The 22,186-nt window shown below is 37.8% G+C and overlaps 1 protein-coding gene across 1 annotated transcript in view; it reads left to right on the plus strand.

Annotated features, from left to right (window-relative positions):
• The first annotated feature begins 214 nt into the window (after nt 1-214).
• Nucleotides 215-22,186, plus strand: part of CYB5R4 (cytochrome b5 reductase 4) — a 78,142-nt gene continuing 56,170 nt past the window's right edge. Inside the window, exons 1-2 of the mRNA XM_090279626.1 lie at nt 215-439; nt 6,422-6,575. Coding sequence (XP_090135752.1) covers nt 365-439; nt 6,422-6,575 — 229 coding nt within the window. The 5' untranslated portion in view covers nt 215-364. The remainder of the gene's footprint in view (nt 440-6,421; nt 6,576-22,186) is intronic.

Consider the following 22,186-nt stretch of genomic DNA (forward strand, 5'->3'; position numbering starts at 1 on the left):
AAGAATTTATTCTCAGATTCGGTCAGCACCAAGGCTAAGGAACAGCTTCACTCTTTTATCTTTCCGGGGAATAGCTGTCACCTCCTTGCGGTGCTGAAGTTCAGGGCGCAGAACTGACGGAGCATGCGTACTTCCCCCTGGTTCCGCCTACTCTCCCCTCCGTCCGTCCCGTTGTCACCGCCCTCCGCGGGCTCGACGTGCTGCGTCATGGCGCGCCTCACCCCGGGCGACCCCGGAAGTGGGTCGGGGGCTTGGCCTCTCCCCGGCCTCTGAGCCGGAGCGGGAGGTGTAACTCAGGCGGGGTCCTGCCGAACGATCCCGTCCAGCGGCTGACCCCGGGCAGAGCCCGACTCAGGCGTCCAAGATGCTGAACGTCCCTTCCCAGTCTTTTCCGGCCCCCAGCTCACAGCAACGCGTCGCCTCCGGGGGGCGTAGCAAGGTAAGCGGGTGACACCGACGGTCTGGTCCAGAGCTTGCCCGCCGGCGGCGTTTCGTGTTCCCGCACGTTCTCTCCCACCGCCAGTTCCCCTCTCCGACCTTCGGTGTTATCTACCCTAGGTGGAGACCTCTTTCTGATCCCATACCATCTCCAGTCCTCGAACTCTCCTGACCTCCCTCGCAACTAGGCACTTTGCTTTCCCAGCCCTTTATCCCTTTCTGTCAATTCCCTTCCTCCAAGCCGTTCCCAGCGAACTGAAGTCTGATGTAAATAAATGATAGGGCCAGGCAGTGTGCTTGCTGGATTATTGGTACTGAGTATTATCTTCCTTCCCTCAAACTAACTTCCCTTTCGGTCTTTAGTTCCTTACTTTCCAAAGGAGTTCTGAGCGATGTGGATTCCCTAGCAGCAGGTAAAGGTTGGACAGTGGAGACAGTGACCAGTTGCCATCCCTCCAAGGGTGGGGACTCCGTGAGCTAGGGGAGATCGGAGAAGGGAGAACAAATGTCTGCAAACCTCCCTTTAGGTTTATGGAGACTTCTCCAATCATACGGCCTTGCTTCCTCTGGTACTTAAGTGTTTTTATCACCGCCTTTTCTACTGATATCACTTGATAACTTTGAAGCTAATGTACTCGTTAGGTTTTTGTTGAACATAGTCACAGTTAGCAACAGGTGGAATGCAAATGTGTTTTGCATTTGCCAAAGTTGATAAAATTGTCTCCTTTGTCATTGCAGCATGAATTGCTTGCTCTTATTTGTTCGTTCCTCATTCTGTAACCACATCATGTTTGTCTGCCTGTTTGGACCACTCTTTTCATTTTGAACTCCAGGGTCTCAGCATCATTTGAGACCTTCACCGATTTTCTTTTTTGTTTTTCTCCACTTAGACCTGTTGTTTGACTCTAGATCAGAATTATGAGTTCAGAGATCCGTACCTTTCATTAGCTTTTTGAAGTCTGTACCTCAACTATAATAATAATACAGCTGATATTTATTCATTGTTTACTGATGGTCATGTACGTTCTAAGAGTGTTTTAATTACGTGTATTAACTCGTTTAATCTTTACAATGATCCTGTGAAGTGGGTGCATTTGTTGCCTCCATTTCACAGAAAAGTAAACTGGTAAGGAATATTGCCCTAGATCTTACAGGCTTGATGTGATGTGACTCTGGCTGTGGCATTTTATTTATTGCTCCATATATCATCCAACCATCTAATCATTTGTCCCTTCCTCCTTGATATTTGACCTGTTTCTCTCTGTAAGCTCAATGTTTGGCTGAGAAGTATTGTCTTTCCAGAGAAAGAAGCTATGAATTAGAATGTGCTTCTATCCTTCTCCCTTAAAACTACCAATCATGTTCTTAGCATCCTTTTAAAGAAAAAAATTTCAAGGCAAAGACAAAAGGTTCAGGTGGTGATGGGAGAGGTGAGTCTTTGAGTTCAAAAGGAGAACAAAAATAAGATCATTGTGCAATTCAAAGGGAAGCCAGTACTTTTTTTTACCATCTTTGTGAAATAAGCTTATCTTGATCATGTTAGAAGCTGAATCAGTATTGTATGAAATGGGTGGATTGAGAAATAGAACCTGGTTGACAAGGTTGTATATCATAATTGTTAAAAAGCACAGACTTTTGAATGTGAAAGACCCAGATTCTTTTCCCAACTCTACTACTTACCCTTTTTGAGTCTCAGTTTCCTCAGGTGTAAATGAGAGTAACAGTACCCATTTTATAGAGTTGTTTATAGGATTAAATGAGATAATATTTTTCTTAGCACAGTCTTTGTATAGGGGGAGCACTCACTAAACTTAGCTAAATACATATTTTATGTAAATATCATGGTTTATTGTGTAAAAACACTTGGCACAGTGCCTGGCTAAAGTATGCACTCAATATATGATAGCCATTATTATTTTTACTAGCACTAGTAAATAAATATTTATTGGAACCTACCTTATCCTAGAGATGTGGTCTCTGGTTTCGAGGAGTTTAGTCTAATGGACTGCATGAACTAGGAAATAGGCAGTTATAAATGCCATAAATACTATAATAGTGTTTATAGCCATGAAGGAGTTGGGTCAGAGAAGGATTCTGGAGGAAATGATGTCTGAGTGGGCTGAGAGGGAGGATGGGCTAGATCTAGGCATGGAGCAAGTGTTTCATAGCAATCAGGAATCTGTGCCCATTTAGCTAAAGAATGTAAATGGGAAGGAGCAAGTTAAAATCTGGAGATAGTGAGGTAAACAGTGGACAGATTCTGAAGGGCCTAGTAAACCATTGTAGGGAATTTAGAGATATTATAAGGTAATATGAGGAGCCACTGAAGGAGGAAGGGCCCATGATTAGATTTGCATTTTTCAGAAGATTATTTTTAATTACTGTGTGGATATGGAATCCACATTGACAAAAGAGGCAAGTGATTTTGGTTTGGGATGGGAAAGATCGTATTTTCACATTTTGTTTATTGGAACTTTATTGAGACCAAGAGACCTAGAAAGTTTCAGTGATGGTAAGAATGAAATGATGTAGATTGATAGGAAGAAATGTAAATAGAAAATGCACCATACACCTGTTAACTTTTTTTTTTTAATACGCTTTATTGTTTATGCTTTTACAGTTGTCACCATTTCTTTTCCCGTTGTTCCCCTCCACCCAGTTGTCTCCCCCCCCCCTTAGTCCATGCCCATTGGTTGTGCATATAGTTCTTCTCGACATCTTCCTGTCTACTCCACTCCCTCCTACTATGCTTCTTAATTCCTGTACCATCTCCCTCCCCTTCCCCTCTTCCCCCTCCCCACTGACCTCTCCCCAAAATGTTCCCCATACCTATAATTCTTTTCCCACTCTCGTTGCCTACTTAGTCTGCCTTTGTTTCAGTTCCCTAGCTTCTGTTGTTGGTTGTTGCGATACAGTTTTCATTTTAATGTTCATAGTTTTGATCCTCCCTCTCCTGAACAAGTCCCTTTAACATTTCATATAACAGTGGTTTGGGTCTGATGAACTTCTTCAGTTTTACTTTGTCCTAGAAGCACTTTCTCTGCCTTTGTATTCTGAATGACAGCTTCGCTGGATAGAGTAATCGTGGTTCTAGGTTTTTGCTTTTCATTACTTTGAATATTTCTTGCCAGTCCCTTCTTGCCTGCAGAGTTTCTTTTGAGAAATCAGCTGAGAGACTTATTGGGACCCCTTTGTATGTAATTCTCTTCTCTCTTGCTGCTTTTAAGATTCTCTCTTTGTCCTTAGTTTTTGACATTTTGATTATAATATGTCTTGGTGTGGTTCTCCCTGGGTCCAGTGTTTTTGGAACTCTCTGTGCTTCTGGACCTGTAAGTCTATTTCCTTCCCCAAGTTAGGGAAGTTCTGCTTCATTATTTTTTCACATAATTTTTCAATTCCTACTTATTCTTCTTCACCTTCTGGCAGCCCTATGATTCGGATGTTGGCCTGCTTATTGCTGTCCGATAAGTTTCTGAGCCTCTCCTCATTTTCTTCACTTCTCATTTCGTCTTTCTGTGCGGGTTGACTGTTTGTTCCTTCCCTATGTTACGATTTGTTGATTTGATCCCTGGTTTTCTTGTCCTCACCACTAGTTTCATATGTGTTTATGTTCATTTCATCAGGACTAGCCTTCGTTCCTTCCCTGTCTTGTTTAAGATCTGCTGTTAGGTCTGTAAGCATTTTTATAAACAAAGCTCTGAACTGAGCCTCAGAAAGATTTCCTATCTGCTGAGCCATTAGATTGGATATTTGCTGTCTGGTTAACTGTGTCACTGGGATCTCTGTCATGATCTGTGCCATCCTGACCTTTTTGCTTTTACCTTTGCTTCCTGGGCAGGGCTGTCACACCTCCTACACTATAGTGGGTGGAGCCCCGTGCACTCGTCACAACTGGGTGACGCATCTCACCACGCTGTGGCATTTTCTGCAGGGGTGGGGGTTCAAGATGGATTCCTGCTGTTCACTCTCCGCTGAGAGACTGGGAGCATTCTCCTTCGCCCCACCCCCTCTGGACCTCAGAATCCAAGGCAGTGGAGGTCTGCATTCCCTGACTTTGGGATGACAGATCTGGTCTGCAGCCGGGGGTGCTCCCCAGGCGCTTCTCGCCTCCCCCTAAATATGATTGTCTGTGCTTACCGCTGTCCTGCCTCCATCGTTGCTGCTGCTGCTGCGGACAGCACAGCTTGAACTCTCCTCCCCAGCTCCACCCCTCCTACCTGTCTGGATGAGCATCACTTCTTTATAACTTCATATGTTGGACTTCCATTTATTTTCTGGAACTTCTGGTTATTTTTGGTTTTGTAGTAGTTGTAGTTCTTCTTAGTTGTGGAGGGAGATGGAGCATGTCAGTCTAGGCCTCCATCTTGGCCGGAAGTCCTGTTAACTTGTTTTTTGTTGGGGGTAAATAAATGCCTAAAATTGGTATGATTCAGGAAAGTGAGGTATAGTTGGTTCAGGCTGCTATAACAGAATACCACAGGCCAGGTGGCTGATAAACAACAGAAGTTTATTTTCACAGTTCTGCAGGCTGGAAGTTCAAGATCAATGCATCAGCCAGTGACCAATTCTGTGTCTCGTAAATGCCTGGTTCATAGCTGACTTTTTCCAGGTTCTCGCAGGGCAGGAAGGGGTGAGGGATCTCTTTTAGGCCACTTTTATAAAGACATTGAAACTAATCATGAAGACTGCCCTTATGACTGACTTACCTATCAAAGGCCACACTTCCTAATTACTACCACATTAAGGTTTAGAATTTTAATATATGGATTTTGAGGGGACACAAACATTCAGTCTGTAGCAATAAACTTCCTTGAATGCGCCTGCTTTTACATTAAACATTTCTCTGATCCTGTGTTACAAACTAGTTATACAAGTTTAGACAGTAGTCCTGTCTCATTGGGATGTCTTGAACATTTCTACTAGATTGTTTCAACTGGTTAAAACATTAATAAATATCCCTCATCTAAAAGTCTTGAAAATGTATTTTGGGAAAAAAAGACACACGAAACCAAACATTTTGTAATTAAATCCTGTAGACAAGGATAGGCAAACTTTTCTGCAAAGAGCCATATAGTAACTATGTTAGACCTTGAGGGTCTCATAAGGATTCAGTCTTTTCACCACTGCCACCACTACTTCATGTGAAAACTATTCTTAGCTGAAGGGCTGTAAAGAAACAGGCATTGGCCAATTTGTCAACCCCAGCCCTAGAGTGTTACAGTTTTATTATTTTCCTTATTTGATAACCTTTGTATCTCAGTGGATTCTTAGAAAATTAATTGCTACCTCATGATTTTTGTGTATATTGGCAATCCAGAAAATCAACTTTAGCCAGTTGTTTATAATTTCTTCTATCAAATCTCTCTTGATTTTTAAGGCAAAGAAATTTCGGCCCAAACTGGTAAGTGACTATCACATATTAGTGACAGAGCCAGGACCAAAAGTTGTTTTCTGATTTCAAGTTTAATACTATTTTTGTTACCATTATAATGGACATTTCCAAGCCCTGCTTCATAGCCCAGGCATTTTATATAATGTTCAGTTTATAATTCTAGTTGTGAAAACTGATTTTGACAGCCTCCTAAAGCTGTAAAGAATGTTTGTAAAATTGTTAGATTTGCATTTTTAAAATTCTTTTGAATAGGAATAAGAGTAATGAAGTAGCTCTGATCGGCACAACTCAGTTGGTTGAGTATCATCCTGCAAAGTGAAAGGTCGCCAGTTCAGTTCCTGGTCAGGGCACATGCCTGGGTTGCTGTCCCATCTCCAGTTGGGGCACATGTGAGAGCCAACCGATAGATGTTTCTCTCACACACCAATATTTCTCACCCTCTCCTTTTCCCTCCCTTTCCTCTCCAAAAATAAGTAAATAAAAACCTTAAAAAAATTGTAATAAAGAAGCCTGAAGACAAGCAACAGGGGGGAAAGGAAAAGCAGCTAACTTGAAGAAGCCACATTTAATTGTTGCCTTTTGCTTTTTTAGGTACCTCTGAAACAGGGCAGAAGTCTTATGGATTGGATTCGACTGACCAAAAGTGGAAAGGACCTAACGGGATTAAAAGGCAGGTTAATTGAAGTAACAGAAGAAGAACTTAAAAAACACAACACAAAAGATGATTGTTGGATATGCATAAGAGGTAGGTGGTATTTATGAAGTACTACAAAAAAAATTTGACTGGGTCTTCCTGTTGTAATGCTTCCTCTTACTTGGTGATATAATTCACAGTTTGACATAAAAATATACCTTATGATGAGCAATAAGTCACATAATTTCAATTTTGAACAGTATTTCTTCCCTTTAGAACTGTTTACAAGTGTTTGCCAGGCAATTTATACCAAAGTAGTAAAATTTTCTGTAACACCTAGTTTATATAGAATAATGTTCCACTTTAGTGCTTTATAACAGAATTCTGTCAGAAAAATGTCTCAGAATCTAAAGCAAATCAGAGAGCTCACATTAAAGCCAAATCTTCAATTCTCACTTGTAGTCGTCTTTAATATTTAATGTATATTTCTTAGCTATATTAGTTACCTGATTTTTCTGTTCCATGGAAAATTAAAAGCTCCATAGTAAAAGTGAGTTGATTGAAGAAAGTAAGCAGAGAAATAAGAGGTTAGCTGATAAAAGCAGACCTTAAGTATCCAACAACCTGGCATTTAGACAGGGAGCAAAACAATAAAAGGATGCAGAACTGTACAGTGGGCCTCCATAGTGACTTCCTTGAGTTATTCAGACGTGGTTAAATATGTCTACTATTCTCTGTTGTAAGTGTGACTTTTATTGCTGTTACCACAATTGTAATTTTTTCATTGTATAATTTAGCCTTGTTGTCAGTTATCCTAATTGTGGTAACATATATGAAGGCAGAGACTATGTTAGTTTCACTGCTCTGTCCTTGGTGCCTGGTACATCCATGTGTTTTTGTTGATTGAATACAACACTGATCATTTAAGTTTCTTAAAGAGGTGTGTGATTGTCACAGTAGATTGGTGGTAGGATAATGGAAAGACACCAGTAGATACCAATTCGTTTGCTAGGGATGCCCAAATAAAATACCATAGCTGGATGGCATAAACAACAGAAATGTTTTGTCTCACAGTTCTAGAGGCTAAAAGTCTGAGATCAATGTGCTGGCGGGGTTGGTTACCTTTGAGGGCTGTGGAGCAGAATCTGTTCATGCCTGTTGCCTAGCTTCTGGTGGTTGGCTGCCAGTCTTTGGACTTTCTTGGCTTGTAGAAGCATCAGCCCGATTTCTGCCTTCATCTTCTCATTGGTGCTCTCCCTGTGTAGTTGTGTCTAGATTTTCTATTTTTATAAGAACACCAATCTTATTTCATTAGGGGTTTACCCTACTCCAGTATGAACTCATCTAGTTACATCTGCAATGACCCTATATCCAAATGAAGTCATGTTGAGTACTACTGGTGGTTAGGACTGCAACATATGAATTTGGGGGTGCACAATTCAACCCATAACAGAAATAATGAGAGAGTGAGAAACATTTCAGCTGGTGATAACGTGTTCCAAGACAGAAGAGCAGCTGCTTAACTCCCCTAAATTTCTCAGGGAAATACAACCATGGATAGGACCAACAACTTGGAATGACGATTCTGCCATGCAAAACATTCCTTTTATAATTCTGTAGAGTTTTAATACCCTCCTTGCCCTTCTTCCACACTGCCTACCTGTTTACCAGGTGCAAGTAACTGGTACAAAGTGACCTGCCCACTCTTCTTGTGTGTTTTCTGCTTGACTGGGTAAAATGGGGGATCAGTTTTTCAGGAGCATCTCTCAGGTGGCTAAGGCTATGGCATGTGTGAGTTTTGTTCCTCCAGAAAACTCACTTATGTGAGCCCCTCATATCCTAGTGATATGAGATAAATAAAGCACTATTACAGTACAGTCATACTTTATTATTCATTTGATGTGTTCTTGGAGATAAGGGACTGGTTTGCTATGTTTGAAAAGTAATACTCAGTGCTCCCAGTTACATATCTCCTGTACTGATATAAACACATTGCACCTCTTCTGGTAAAGGTGTTCATTTAAGGATACATTTTTTACCAGTTTTTGTTGGAGAACATTTTGTACTCTGTTAATAATGATGCTTTTCCCCTTTTGCAGAAGTAAGGTATGTCTTTTTCTCTTTTCCTCCTTTTACCTTTTTGATGAGTTTGGTTTTGTATTTTATCCAGAAACACATTGAATACAGGCCCTGCCCTTGGAGTTTCAACTCTAGTAGGAGAAGAAAAATGACTGTTAGACAAATCTGAGTGAAGTGCTGTAGAAGTACTCTAAAGGAAGTGATACCAGATTGAAAAGAGGGAGACATGTGGGTTAGGAAAATCAGAGACGCTTTGTGTTGGAGTTAAGCTGTGAAGTGGTGGACAGAATTTCATCAAGAAATGAGCAGGTGCATCCAGGTAGAGGGAAAGGTCTAAACAAGGACAGAGACCCAGAAAAGTTTTAGGTATGTGTTGGAGCTTAGGTTAACTAGGAGCAAGGTATGTTAGCTCAGATTGTGGAGGACCCTGAAAGCCAGGCTGAGAAATGTGTTCTTAATTTAGACAACAGAGTGAGTTATGGGAGGTGTTTGAACGTGGCGGCAGTGTGATCAGAGTGTGTCTTGGAAAGAGCAGTCTGGTGGTGGGTGTGAAATGGGGCTAGGAAGGCATTTAGCTCATTATAGAAGTTCAAGTGGCAATAGGTGAATCAGGATATTGACAAAGGCATTGGAAAGTTAGGATCTATGTGAGTCAAGCAGACTACTGTTAATTTCTAAAGTGATCCTAGATGAAAGTAAAAGAAAGCACATGACTAAATGTAATGCACTTTTTCTTCTTAGCTGTTCTAATTTAAAATATTAATGATACCTTCTTAAAGGGGGAGAGCTTGCCAGAATTAGCTTTGCAGGTCAGAGATAATGTTTGCACCCAAGTTTTAGTCAAAGCCGTAGCACGGAGAAGCATAGTATCATGGTATCACTTTTTTAAAGTATTAAATTCTTCATTTACTTTAATAATTTAACATTTAACAATTGCCCTGTTTTTAGATCAGGTCAAAATTTAGCTGATTGAATGGCTCTGGGAGACACAATATGTCTCTTCAAGAAATCTTAGAAAATGCACGCTTTAGTTTGTGTTTTTATGGGTAATATTTGGGGAACTCTTTTCTTTGCGGGGGAGGGATATAGGAGTACTTCTGCTTGATGTTCAAATGTGTTGAGTCAGGTCATGTTCCTAAAAATGACAGTGTAAAAAGAGTGCTTGGCTGGCAGCAGACCGAAATGTATAAACTAAAATGTGGGCATTCTGGAAGGCAAGTAATATCGAGTTCCTAATTTGTTCGCTTAATTCTCACCATTTTCTCTAAAGTAGGTAATCCCCTTAGTGTGGTGGGAGTTAATTGGAACATTGAGGGAATGGATGGGGGAAATAATACTTTTTCAAAAACTTCGTTGAATTTACCATTGATTCATGCTTTTGTGGTTTTCTCCCTATTGCCGTTTCTCCCTCTCTTAAGAACTAAAGATGATTTACAAACATGTAAAGCTTTGAGCAAACATTTAAATTCCTCATCTGTGAGAGTTCTGTAGAACCTAGATCAGACTTTGTTTTTCTGTAATATATTTTATGATAGTATGCAGTCAGTATGGGTAATGATGTGTTAAGTTTTGAAATCATCATTTGGCAGCATGGTGCGGCCTTTGATCTTAATGAGGATGAGGGAAAATGTCGCCTGACCAGCAGTCCATTTGAATAAATGGTATTTAGAAATAATTGATTATAGTCAATAGACTGGTGGTCCTGTTTTTAAAAATTTAGTGGATCAAGTTCTCCAAATGGGATTTAATTTATAAGTTAGAAATGAACATGCTTTGATTTCTAAGCTTCTGTAAAGCTGACTGGCATATACTAATAAGTTAAAGAGGTCTGCTTGCCACGCCTGAAAAAGTGACTTTTAATAGATTGGTATTTTTCTTGTTTCATATTTTTAAAATTATGGAAAATTTATTCTAAGAAGTAGTGTGTAGCCCTATTATTTTTATCATAGCTTCCTAGATTTCTAGGTTCACTTACAGAAAACCTTTTTAAGATTGACTTGATGGTAGTGTAAGTTGTAAATGCAGTTGATCCTCATTACTTGTAAATTCCAAATTTGCCTACTCACTGAAATTTGTTAGTAACCCAAAATCCGTAACTCACAGCACTTTCACAGGCGTTCGCAGTCATGCATAGTACAATAGAAAATATATGTCGTCTGCTTCTAGTTGAGGTCAAACAAGGTGATGCTTACTTCTTTCAGTGTTCATACTGGAATCAAATATCTCTTGCAGTCTATTTGGAACCATGTTTTTCACATTTTGTGCTTTCTGTTGGTGATTTTGCTGTTTAAAATGGCCTCAAGGATAATACTGAAGTGCTGTCGTAAGAAGACTGTGATATGCCTTATGAAGAAAACACCTCTGTTAGATAAGCTTTGTTTAGGCATGAAATGCAGTGCTCTCAGGTGTGAGTTCAGTGTTCATGAATCAAAATACATATTAAATAAGGTTTCTTTAAACGGAAACACACACTAAACAAGGTTATGTATTGATTGGTTCACAAATAATGTTGTGACCAGATGTTCTCAGGAACCTAACCTTGTATTTTCCCCAATATTCACTAGTTTAGTATTCACAGTGAGTTTGTGGAACTTAACTGCTGTGAATAAGGAGAATTGACTATTCCTTTAGGCTTTTTTATTTATACTTCAGTAATAATAAAGTAAAGTAAGTTTATACATTTTAGGTTAGATCCAAACCCACCAAGAATAGAGCTGCTTTTTCAAACATAAGTCCCTTTAGTTTTCCTTAGCTCCCTGCTTTAATACTGTTTTGAGAAACTACATTATTATGTTTCTAACAGAGAAACTTTTTCTCTGTGAAAATTTTCTTCTAGGAACAGCTTTTCAAATTTGGAACTAGTGTTTTAATTTCTAATGGAATGTGTTATAGTAATAGAGTATATTGAAACAATAATATATTGCTCTCACAGTTAGTTCAGCTATTCTGTAGTTCGTCTGCCTTGTGTACTATCCTTGTTACTTCTTTTCTTGACAGCAGAAATTTGAACAACTGTATTCAACTATCATTTGCTTATTTAGGATACAAATCAACATTTTTACAGATACAGTTCCCTCTATTCATCTCATCCATTTCTAATCCAGTCCATAGATTTTTCAGGATGCCCATTTCACAGCGTTAATGCAGATAATCTAATCTTAAGTGATTTTGTTAGTTTTGTCCTACTGACGTCCAAAACTATATGCTTTATTTTACTCTGACTTGATCTGCTTAACTGTCATTAGTCTCTTTGTTGTTTTTTGTTTTAACTCTTCCTCTCTCCCTACCTCCCTTCCATTCAATAAAAATTGAATAGCGAGAAAAAAAAAATTGTGGTCTTGGTGCCTTATCTAACCCTCAGGTGTCTAAACAAATTTCAGCACACATTTTGAAATTTTCTTTGTAGGACAATTTGGATTACAAATTCAATTTTAAAGAAAGATAGAGGGTTATTCAAATTCCCTCTTGTTTTTATGTCAGTTTTTATATTTTTTTAAGTGAATTTGGTAATTTCATCTCAGTTATTGATCATACTGGCATGAAGTTATTTATAATATTCCATTATATCTATTGTATGTAGGTTCTATTGTGATATGCTCTCTTTTATTCTTGATATTGCTAATTTTTGGTTTCCCTCTTTTTTCTTACAAATTTTACTAACTTTTGGTTTCAATTTTCTCTGTGGCTTGTCCATTTTCTATTTCATTAATTTCTAGTATTTTTTAATTTTTAAATTTATTGGGGTGACATTGGTTAACAAAACCATATAGGTTTCAAGTGTACAAAGCAGCAAAACATCATCGGCACACTGCATCGTGTGTCCATTGCCCAAAGCAAGTCTCTTTCTGTCCCCATTTATGCCCTCCTTTGCCCACCTCCACCTACGCCTACCATCTTTTCCTCTGTCACCTCACTGTTGTCTGTGTCTGTGTGTTATATATCTCTCTCACACACACACATGCACGCACACACAATATTATATCTAAATATACCTAAATAAATAATATATATATTTTTTGTTTAATCCCTTAACTTTCTTTCATCCAGTCCCCCCAACCCTCCTCTCTTCTGACAGCTATCAGTTCTGACAGAACCATGTATTATCCATGCTTCTCTTTCTATTTTGTTTGTTAGTTTATTTTGTTCATTATGAGTCTGTCTCTGTTTTGCTTCTTAGTTCAGTTTGTTCATTGGATTCCACATATGAGTGAGATCATATGGTATTTGTCCTTCTCTGAATGGCTTATTCACTTAGCATGTTTTCCAGGTCCATCTACCAGCGCTTCTCAACCTGTGGGTCGTGACCCCTTTGGGGGTCGAATGACCCTTTCACAGGGGTCACCTAAGACCATTGGAAAATACATATATAATTACATATTGTTTTTGTGATTAATCACTATGCTTTAATTATGTTCAATTTGTAACAATGAAAATACATCCTGCATATCAGATATTTATATTACGATTCATAACAGTAGCAAAATTACAGTTATGAAGTAGCAATGAAAATAATTTTATGGTTGGGGGTAACTACAACATGAGGAACTGTATTATTAAAGGGTCGCGGCATTAGGAAGGTTGAGAACCACTGATCTGTACTGTTGCAAAGGGTAAAATTTTCTTTCTTTCTTTTTTTTTTGCCTACACACTACATGCTTTTTTTCTTATAAGACTACCACGCATACATGTAAAAATTCATCATCCAGCAACTTCAGCTAAAGCAAAAACATTTGAAAAAAGAGGAACAGATTCATTAAATTATGATATGATTAAATCATTGACCACATAGAAAATGTATATAATAAAGCCAGAAAAAAGTTGTAAAATATAGATTACAATAATTATTCACATTCAAGGCTGTACATCAGTACATATAACAACGTGGACCCGAGCATGAATTCAATCCAAACAATTCATATATTAGACTTTAAATAACACAGACTGAATTAGAGGCCAACAGTAGCTGGCAAATAACCTTATATAAGAATAAAAATATAAAAGTGTATATCCTAATATCATGGCATTATTTGTTTTTTATAAGTTTTTTAAAAAAATTTTTACCTTGCCTGTACATCACAGTTACAGCTACAGACCAGGCAGAGAATATTACACATGTTTTAACTGACTGCCACCAACCTGAAAGACAGCTAACATACTATTGACTCATCCAATTTTGTGTTAAGAAAGAGGTACAGCAACTCTAAATACTGCAAAATTTCATTTTGCCAACATCCAATCAAACTTATGATGGTGATAAAGGCTTTTCACCTGCAAAATGACGCTTATTTATAGTCATTCAGCAAGATGGGTTAGTCTAGAGTGGATTATACACCTAAAAAAGATTTGCCTTTTGTAAAAAGTTCTCTGTACGTAAAGTTTGGTGTTTATTCATTGAAGAAATGAGTTACGGGGAAAATCAGATATACATGTAGGCTTGTTCAGTGGCACTAATTTTTTTTACAGTCAAGTAGAATTCCATTGTGGAAATGTACCACAGATTTTTTATCTACTCATCTAGTAATGGGCACTTGGGCTGGTTCCAGATCTTGGCAGTTGTAAATAATGCTACAATGAACATAGGGGTGCATATATTCTTTTGAATTGGTTTTTCAGGTTTCTTCAGATATATTCCCAGAAATGGAATTGTTGGGTCATAAGGCAGATCCATTTTTAATTTTTTGAGGAAACTCCATACTATTTTCCACAGTGGCTACACCAGTCTTTACCACCAACAGTACGTGAGGGTTCCCCTTTCTCCACATCCTCACCAGCACTTATTGTTTGTTAATTTATTGATGATAGCCATTCTGACGGGTGTGAAATGATATCCCATTTTGGTTTCAATGTGTATTTCTCTTTCAGTTCTCTCCCCAGAGCCACCAATCCCAGACTCTCTTCAAGTGTCTATAGTCCACTCTGCCCTCTGCCTGCGTGAACCCAGGATAAGTGGCTGCAAATAAAAATTTGTGCATTGGCCTTTTAAGAGGCTCTTTGCATCTCCAGCTGTCTCTCCCTGGCAGACGGAAACCATGCTTCTTTTCAGAACTGGATGCTATCTGGGTTCCTTTCTGGCTGGTGCTATAGGCTGGCGAGCCCCACCTGGGGTTTAGACCGGTTACTTCTCGGGGCAACAGCCGGCCACTGAAATATCCCTCCAGAGCTTCAGCTGTTGCTGGTGGGAGCCCAGCTAGCCCTCTCATGCCTCCTCCACACTGCCTGCTAGTCTTGTGGTGGTGGAGTGGTTTCCTCTGTCTGTCCTAGCTTATGAGTCTTCTCTCTAGCTAGTGTTCAGTTGGTTATTCTGGATGATTTCTCTACAATATAGTTGTAAGATTCCAGATTGCTCCTGGGAGGAGGTTAGTGTAGCTTCCACTTACTCCTCTGCCATCTTCAATGATGTATTTCCATTTAAATCTAGTTTCAGGAGATTAATATACTATCTCTCCCTAACCCTAGCTTGTATCACAGGGCATGACTCATGGTTAGTGGTTAAGAAATGTTCTTTGAATCATGTACAAGACTTTAAAACCACATTATGGTGGGATAGCTTAATAATTTCACAAAAGAGTAAATAGTTGAGGGACTTTGATTTTTGCTGTTTCCAGATTATTGGCTGTTGGAGTTAGTTTATATATAAGTTCCTTAAACAGAAACTTTGTTATTTCTGGATAATTTTCTAATATATATTAATTTTATTTTTTTATTTTTGAGCCTTATTTTAGGATGTGAGTTGTAGCCTGAAGGGATAACATGTTCTCTTTACTTTGTATAGCTTCATAATTCCTTTTTGGGGGTTGTGCACGGTGGTGGTTGGTTAAATATTGAAAATTTCTTAGGGGCCATTTATCATTCAATATTTTTAACTAAACTTCTTATTTTGAAAAACGCTTCAGACTTAAAAAGCAGTTGCAAGAGTGGTGGCATCTACTCCATAAACCTTTCACCTGCCTGGATTTATCCATTGTTGGTGTAATCATATTTTATGATTCATTTAATCTACACTATTAATGTATTCTTTGTACCTCTTTGTCTTCATTTTAGTAGTCATTCTAAAGTTATGATGTACATTTTTACTTATCAGTCTATTTTCAAATAATATTATACCATTTCACATGTAGTGTAAGAACCTTATATAGTTCTGTTTCACTCTCCTGTGCTTTGTGCTATTTTTGTTATTAAAATGACTTCTACATATGCTATAAACCCCACAATATGTTACTGTTTTTGCTTTAGACAGTCACTTATCTTTTAAAGAGATTAAGGTACTAAAATCTTTATTTTTTATATTTACCCACAGTTTTCCCATTTTCAGTGCTTGTTATTCCTATGTGTTGACCCAGATTTCCTCTGAAGAACTTATTTTTAACATTTCTTGTAATGCAGGTCAGCTGACAGTTGTTTTCCCAGCTTTTGTTCATCTGAAAATATCTTTCTTGTGCCTTCATTTTAAACATATGTTGTTAGGTATAAAATTCTAGGTTGACAGTTTTTTAATCTCCTCAGCACTTTAAAAATGTTATTTGACCTTCTAGTTGCATAGATAAGAACTCTGCTATCATTCTTAACTTTTTTCTCATGTGAAGTTTCTTTCTTCTCTGACCGTTTGTATGATTTTATCTTTGGTTTTCAACAGTGTGGCTATAATTTGGTTTTCCTGTATTTGTTTTGCTCTGGGTTTTATGAATTGATTTTGGAAAATTCCTGCCCATTATCTCCTCAAGTATTTTACTTTTTCTTCTTTTCTTCTTCTGGGATTCCAGTTGTGGATACATTAGACTGCAATGCCCCATAACTCTTAGATGCACCATTTTCCTTTTTCATTCATCTTTCTCTTCGTGTTTCAGTTAGTAATTTCTATTGAACGTCCTTCAAGTTTACTAATTCTTCCCTTTTTTGTGTAGAGTCTGCTGATAAGCCCAACAATGTAATTCTACATTCTGATATCATGTTTTATAATAAAATTTTTAGTATTTTCATTAGACTCCTTTTTATAGTTTTCATCTCAGCTGAAATTTCCCATTCTGTTAAGTATCATCTACATTTTCTGATAGATATTTTAAGATACTAATTGTAGTTATTTTAACATCCCTGTTTGATAGTTGCAGCGTATGCACCATCTTTAAGTCTGGTTGTATTGCTGTTTTTCTCTCTTGACATGGGTTGTTTTATCTTTTTTAAAAATATGTCACCTTTTTTATTGAATGTTACACATTGCATATGGATGAACAGTAGAATTTGTACTCAGAAATAGGTATGTACTTTTTCTGACAGACAATGAGGTTGACTTAGTCTAGTTAATTGTTGAGCTGAGTTCGGTGTTTATAGTTGCTATTGATAGCACCAGTGCCCCACAGACTTCAAATTCCTTCAGCAGTGGGTTACTGCTACCCTGTTTTTCTTGTGGGTCCAGCAGTACTGGAGGATTTTTTTCCTTGTTCCTGTTCCACTTTTAGCTTGTCCTACATACCTGTGTAGAGTCTCTTCATATTTTTGCTCCTCTCCCAGTAGCATACTGCTCTTGCTGTTAACTTGGTGCAAGACTTGTGGGTGCAAGACTTGGTGCAAGACTTGTGCAATTTTCATAATCTATCCTCTGTCTTAGGTCCTGTGCACCAGAGCCCCAGAGGCTGAGATTTCTCAGTAGTTATGTCACTTCCCCAGTGGTGATATTCTCTCCCTCTTATTCAGGGCAGGATCTAGAATGCATGTAGCTTTTTTGCCTTACCCCCCAATAACAGCGGAGCTTTGTCTTATATCAGTAAGAGAGGAGGAGGACAGGGCAGAGGGTATAGAATGTGAGCAGTTTTCCTACCTCTCTTCCAGTGCTAAAAGAGCTCTGTTTTATATCAATCAGCACAGAGTCTGACATGAGTGGGCTTTCTAACCCTCTGCCAGTGGTTAGATTGCATTTGCTTAGTTGTCAGTATAGAGTGAAGGAGGTGTGTTTCCTGCCCTTTCCAACAACCACTAATCTCTGCCTAATATCAGTGCAGGTACTCGAGGGTGAAATTCTTTACTGTCCTTTTCCAGCAACAGACAGCTTTTGCCACATCATGGTTCAATCTGGGGTACGGGTGAATTTCTTTTTTGCTCCTAACCCAGCAATATAGCTGATAACTACCTTGTATTCATGCTAGCCAAAGTGTAGATGGACTTTTCTTGGTACTCCTGCTCTACCTTTAAATACTGGAGCAGTACTACACATCTGTACCACCAGTGTGACAGTCTCAGGTCTGCCCTGCTCACTCTATTTCTCATGAGCATCTCCTGAGGTAGGAGACTATGAAAAAAGAATTGAGTAGGTGCAGAATCTCCTTATGTCTGAGGCTCTCAGGGGTCTACATTGGCACTAGTGTGTGCTTGGCCCTTAAAAAGTTTGTTAAAATTTCAGATGTTTTATAGTGATGTCTCTTTTTTTCTGTGCTCTGTCAAAGGTGAAATAATTCATGTGTTCCTCCTCGGAGGGACTTACCACTCTCTGGAATAGATAATTGGTAGCCTTATGACCTCCCCTCACTGATAGACTCAAAAAGTTATGATTTTTATAGGTTATCTGGCTTTTTTAAAAAATTAAGAATAGGAGAAATTTCTCCTGTGGTTTTCTACTTAAAGTCAATCATTACATCTTAATTAATCTTTGCAACTGACTTGTTTTGGAAAATAGGAAATAACCTAAAGGATAAGAACATATCTGAATATTTTTCCCAAGTAACTAATAGCAGAGCAGTTAAGTGCTGGTAGCTGTCACTGGTAGACCTCAGACACAGAGAAAATGATCCCATGGAATGGGGAAAACATGGAGGAAGGCAGGAAATCTGATCTTTTAGAGAGAGAGCACCTGTTTAATATTGATGCAAGTTATAAATTTAGTTTAAGAATAGTAAATGTGACTACTGCTAGTAACATTTGGTCATTAGTATCCTTAGAAGTTTGTGAATTTTTTTCAAAATATTCAGAGTATAACTGATTGCTCAGAATGTTGTTTAATTTTTAATGTTTTTACCAGTCAGTTTCCTTTTAGTTTATTGTCAGGGCTATTTTCCCCAGTACTAGTAAATATCACATAAGTTGATCTTTGATAATTCTGCCTAGTCGATCTTCTGAAGTGCTTAGAGGACTTTATCACATTTTGTTTAAATTTTCCTGTGCAAACTGAGGCATTTGGATCAGATTCTTTTAGCTCTCTTCTCAGTTAAACTGGTCATCATTGAAGTTGTTCGGTGCAGTTGTAGCTCTTAACTTATTCAGCACAGTTGCTACCTGTTTCTTTTCTCATTTCTGTGAAGTAGTGATGGGTCATTTTTTTTTTCTTTTAAAAACTGTGTACTAGAGCTTGACAATTCAGTGAATTGCTTCACATTAATTTTAATGTTAGAGGCTTTCCTCAAAAATGTCTGTCCTTTCATTGTGAGAGTGATGGTCCAGAAAGCTTAATGGAAGTTCCTTCTGTGAGAACTTTTATTTTATGAATTGACTAGTTGCACTGGTAGGGCTCTCCAGCCTACTATAAGGAGGTCTTTCTCTTGGGCTGAAATCCTCCAGTCATCTGCAGTTAAGTGCTCTGGGGTCATTTGGGGAAAGGGAGCTGATCAGATGAGTGGTAGGAGGTGAGATCTTAATGTTTTGATATGCAGACTTCTGCTTCTTGTTTTTAGTTTAAACTCCTCATCCAGTAAGTGTGCCTTTTTCCCTGCATATAATATGTCTCTGGTTTATCCTCTATAGAGAGTCAACCTACACTTCTTACAGGGTTGGGAAAGGGCTTGTTACTTGGTTGTGCGGGATGAAGAGGGAATTTAAGGGTCATACTGCTGCTTATATTGAATTTGAGTCTGTCCTGCACCCTAACTTGCAGAACTGCCTGGAGTCTCTGATTCTGCATCTTTTGGGGCTCTGTTGCATATACTGCCTTTGTTATAGGTACTCCTCCAACTTGCGCATAGACCTTATTTCACCTTTCTTCATTCTGCTAGGTATTTAATTGCCCATCCATTTGGCTTTCAGTCTTGTAAAAATTTCTTGCTACCATCTCCACTTATGATTTCTGTGATTTTATTGATTTTATGCCTTATTTATTTTTTACAGTCACTTTAGAAAGTTTTGGGGAGTGTGAGCCACAAATGAATGCTTTTAATCCTAAAGCCCTAAGATGCTCTACTGTCCAACACCTCAGATGCCTACATTCTAGTTACTTTTCTTAACCAAGGCCGCATTTACTTTAAATCATTATAAAATTCATGTATCTTTCATTAATTTCTTTTTCATTAGTCTCTTTTGTAATTAGCAAGGTATTATTGCCTAATTTTCTAAAATAATGTTCAGGGTTCTGCTTTTTGTTATAGCCCATTCAACTAATACTCCAGCAAATACTGACTATATAAACTCAGGACAATATATTTTAAAAAATATCTTAGAGGCACTGGTGAGCAACCAAAAACAGGCAGAAACTAGAAGGTAAGGGTCATCTATATTTAGAAAACAGAACTGTCACTACCTGATTTTCCCATTTGTTCTGGCATTTAGCCAGAGGTCATGCCTTGAAGGATGGCCGAAACACTCAGATGCAGAGGGCCAGTCTTATTTCTTGAAGAACTAGATTGACAGAATTTGGAACATTTGGACCAACTGAAAAGTGAGGGATAAAATCTGGAAAAAGGGAGATCCAGAGGGAGATATAAACTGTCTAGATCTTGCTTAGGGAAAGACACTACGCAGCCTAACTAAAGCTAAAAGAATTCAACAAAGATTTCGGTTTTCACTCCCTGCAAGGGGAAAGAGAGTTTTAGCCCAGTCCAATTAATTTGCTGCTAAAATAGTCAATATTTTGGATGAATGTAGTAGAATCTAGAGTTTCTACAACGTATTATTTGCAATGGCCAGAATATAATCTAAAGTTTCTAGACATGCTCAAGAGAAAAGGCATTTAATTATTAAAGAGTGACACTGAGTTGATCCAGATGTTCAATTTAGTTCACAAGGATTTTAAAGCACCTATTATAACTCAAGGAAGTAAAGGTATATATATATATATAATGAATGTATAAATAGGAAATCTTAGCAAAGAAATGGAAACTGTAAAAAATGGAAATCTATAACTGGAAAATAAAATATATGAAGTAAAATTTTACCAATGGGCCTAATAGCAAATTGGAGGTAACAGAGGAGGACTTACTGAGCATATAGATAGATTCTCAGAAATAATCCAATCTGAATAATAGAGAGGAAAATGACTATAAGTAAAATGAACAGAGGATCAGGGGCATATAGGATGAAATAAAAACATCTAGTATGTGTGTAGTTGGACTTCCAGAAGGAGAGGAATGGGAGAATAGAACAGGAAAATACTTGAAGAAATATTGGTCAAAGATTTCCCAGATTTGGTATAGGACATAAAATTGTCAATCCAGTATCTTAGTAAACGTCGTATTCAAACTGCAGAAGCCAAAAATAAAGATAAAATCTTGAAAGCAGCCAGAAAAAAAGCACACCTCAAAAGAATAAAAATGGCTGCTGAAGAGAAAAAAAATACCACTATCAAACCTGAGTTCTATATCCATAAAGATGCAGAATTCTTTAAGGGTGAAGATGAAATAAAGACTCATTTGGATAACAAAAACTGAGAATTTAGTACCAGCAGACATACTTTACAAGGATTTCTAAAGGAAGTTCATTAGGTTGAAAGGTAATGCCACCAGATGGAAGTTCAGATTTTCAGGAAATGGCAAATATATAGGTAAAGAGATAAGGTTACTTTTTCCCTTTAAAAAAAAAAAAAAGTGTTTAAAGCAAAATTTGTAACATTGTATTGTGATATTATGTAACAGATAGGAATGGAGAGCGGTAAATGGTCCTTATATTAAATGTGAAGGGATGTACAATATTAACTCAAATAAACTTGTTCAAGTTAAGGATGTATATTGTAATCTTAAGGACAGCTACTCAAAATGCAGTGCAAAGAGGTATAGTTAAAAAGCCAATAATTTGAAATTCTAAAAAAAAATTTGGTTAACCTAAAAGAAGTCAGGGAAATAGAGGAATAGAGACACAAACAGAAAATTTACAGGATTAGAACAGGGAAGAAAGCTTGGGGCTGGGGAGAGAAACTAATAAAATGGTAGCTCTAAATTCCAAAAGTGTGTATATGCCTGATAAAGTTTCATAGTATATGAAGCAAAACATTCACCGTCATTGTTGAATATTTTAACACCCTCTCAACAGTTTTTAGAACTAAACATCAGTAGACATAAAATAATAAAAATAATGTGTAATTTCTCTACTGAACACAAGATGGCAAAGTTGTTACAGTGCTTGCAAAAATGGATCTGTGTGCTGTTCTTTTGTTATGTGAACATACCTTTATCCTTCATTTATTTTAAAACCAACAAAATGAACAGTGGTGAATAATGAAATAAGTAGGAATACTGCAGCATAGTGCCATAATACTTGGCACATATATACTAGGCATTAAATAAATTTTTGTTGAATGAATATAAATGGGGCTTCGAAGTTAAATCTCTTCAATAAGTTGCTACTGCCCCCCCCCTTCTTCTTCTTCCGCCTTTGTTTTTTAATACTTTTTCCCCTGGTTTCATTGAGAGATAATTGAAAATAATATTGTATAAAGTTAGGATATACAACATTAT

The sequence above is a fragment of the Furipterus horrens genome, unplaced genomic scaffold (genome assembly GCF_987537825.1).
Source record: "Furipterus horrens unplaced genomic scaffold, mFurHor1.1.pri manual_scaffold_6, whole genome shotgun sequence".
Lineage (NCBI taxonomy): Eukaryota > Metazoa > Chordata > Mammalia > Chiroptera > Furipteridae > Furipterus > Furipterus horrens.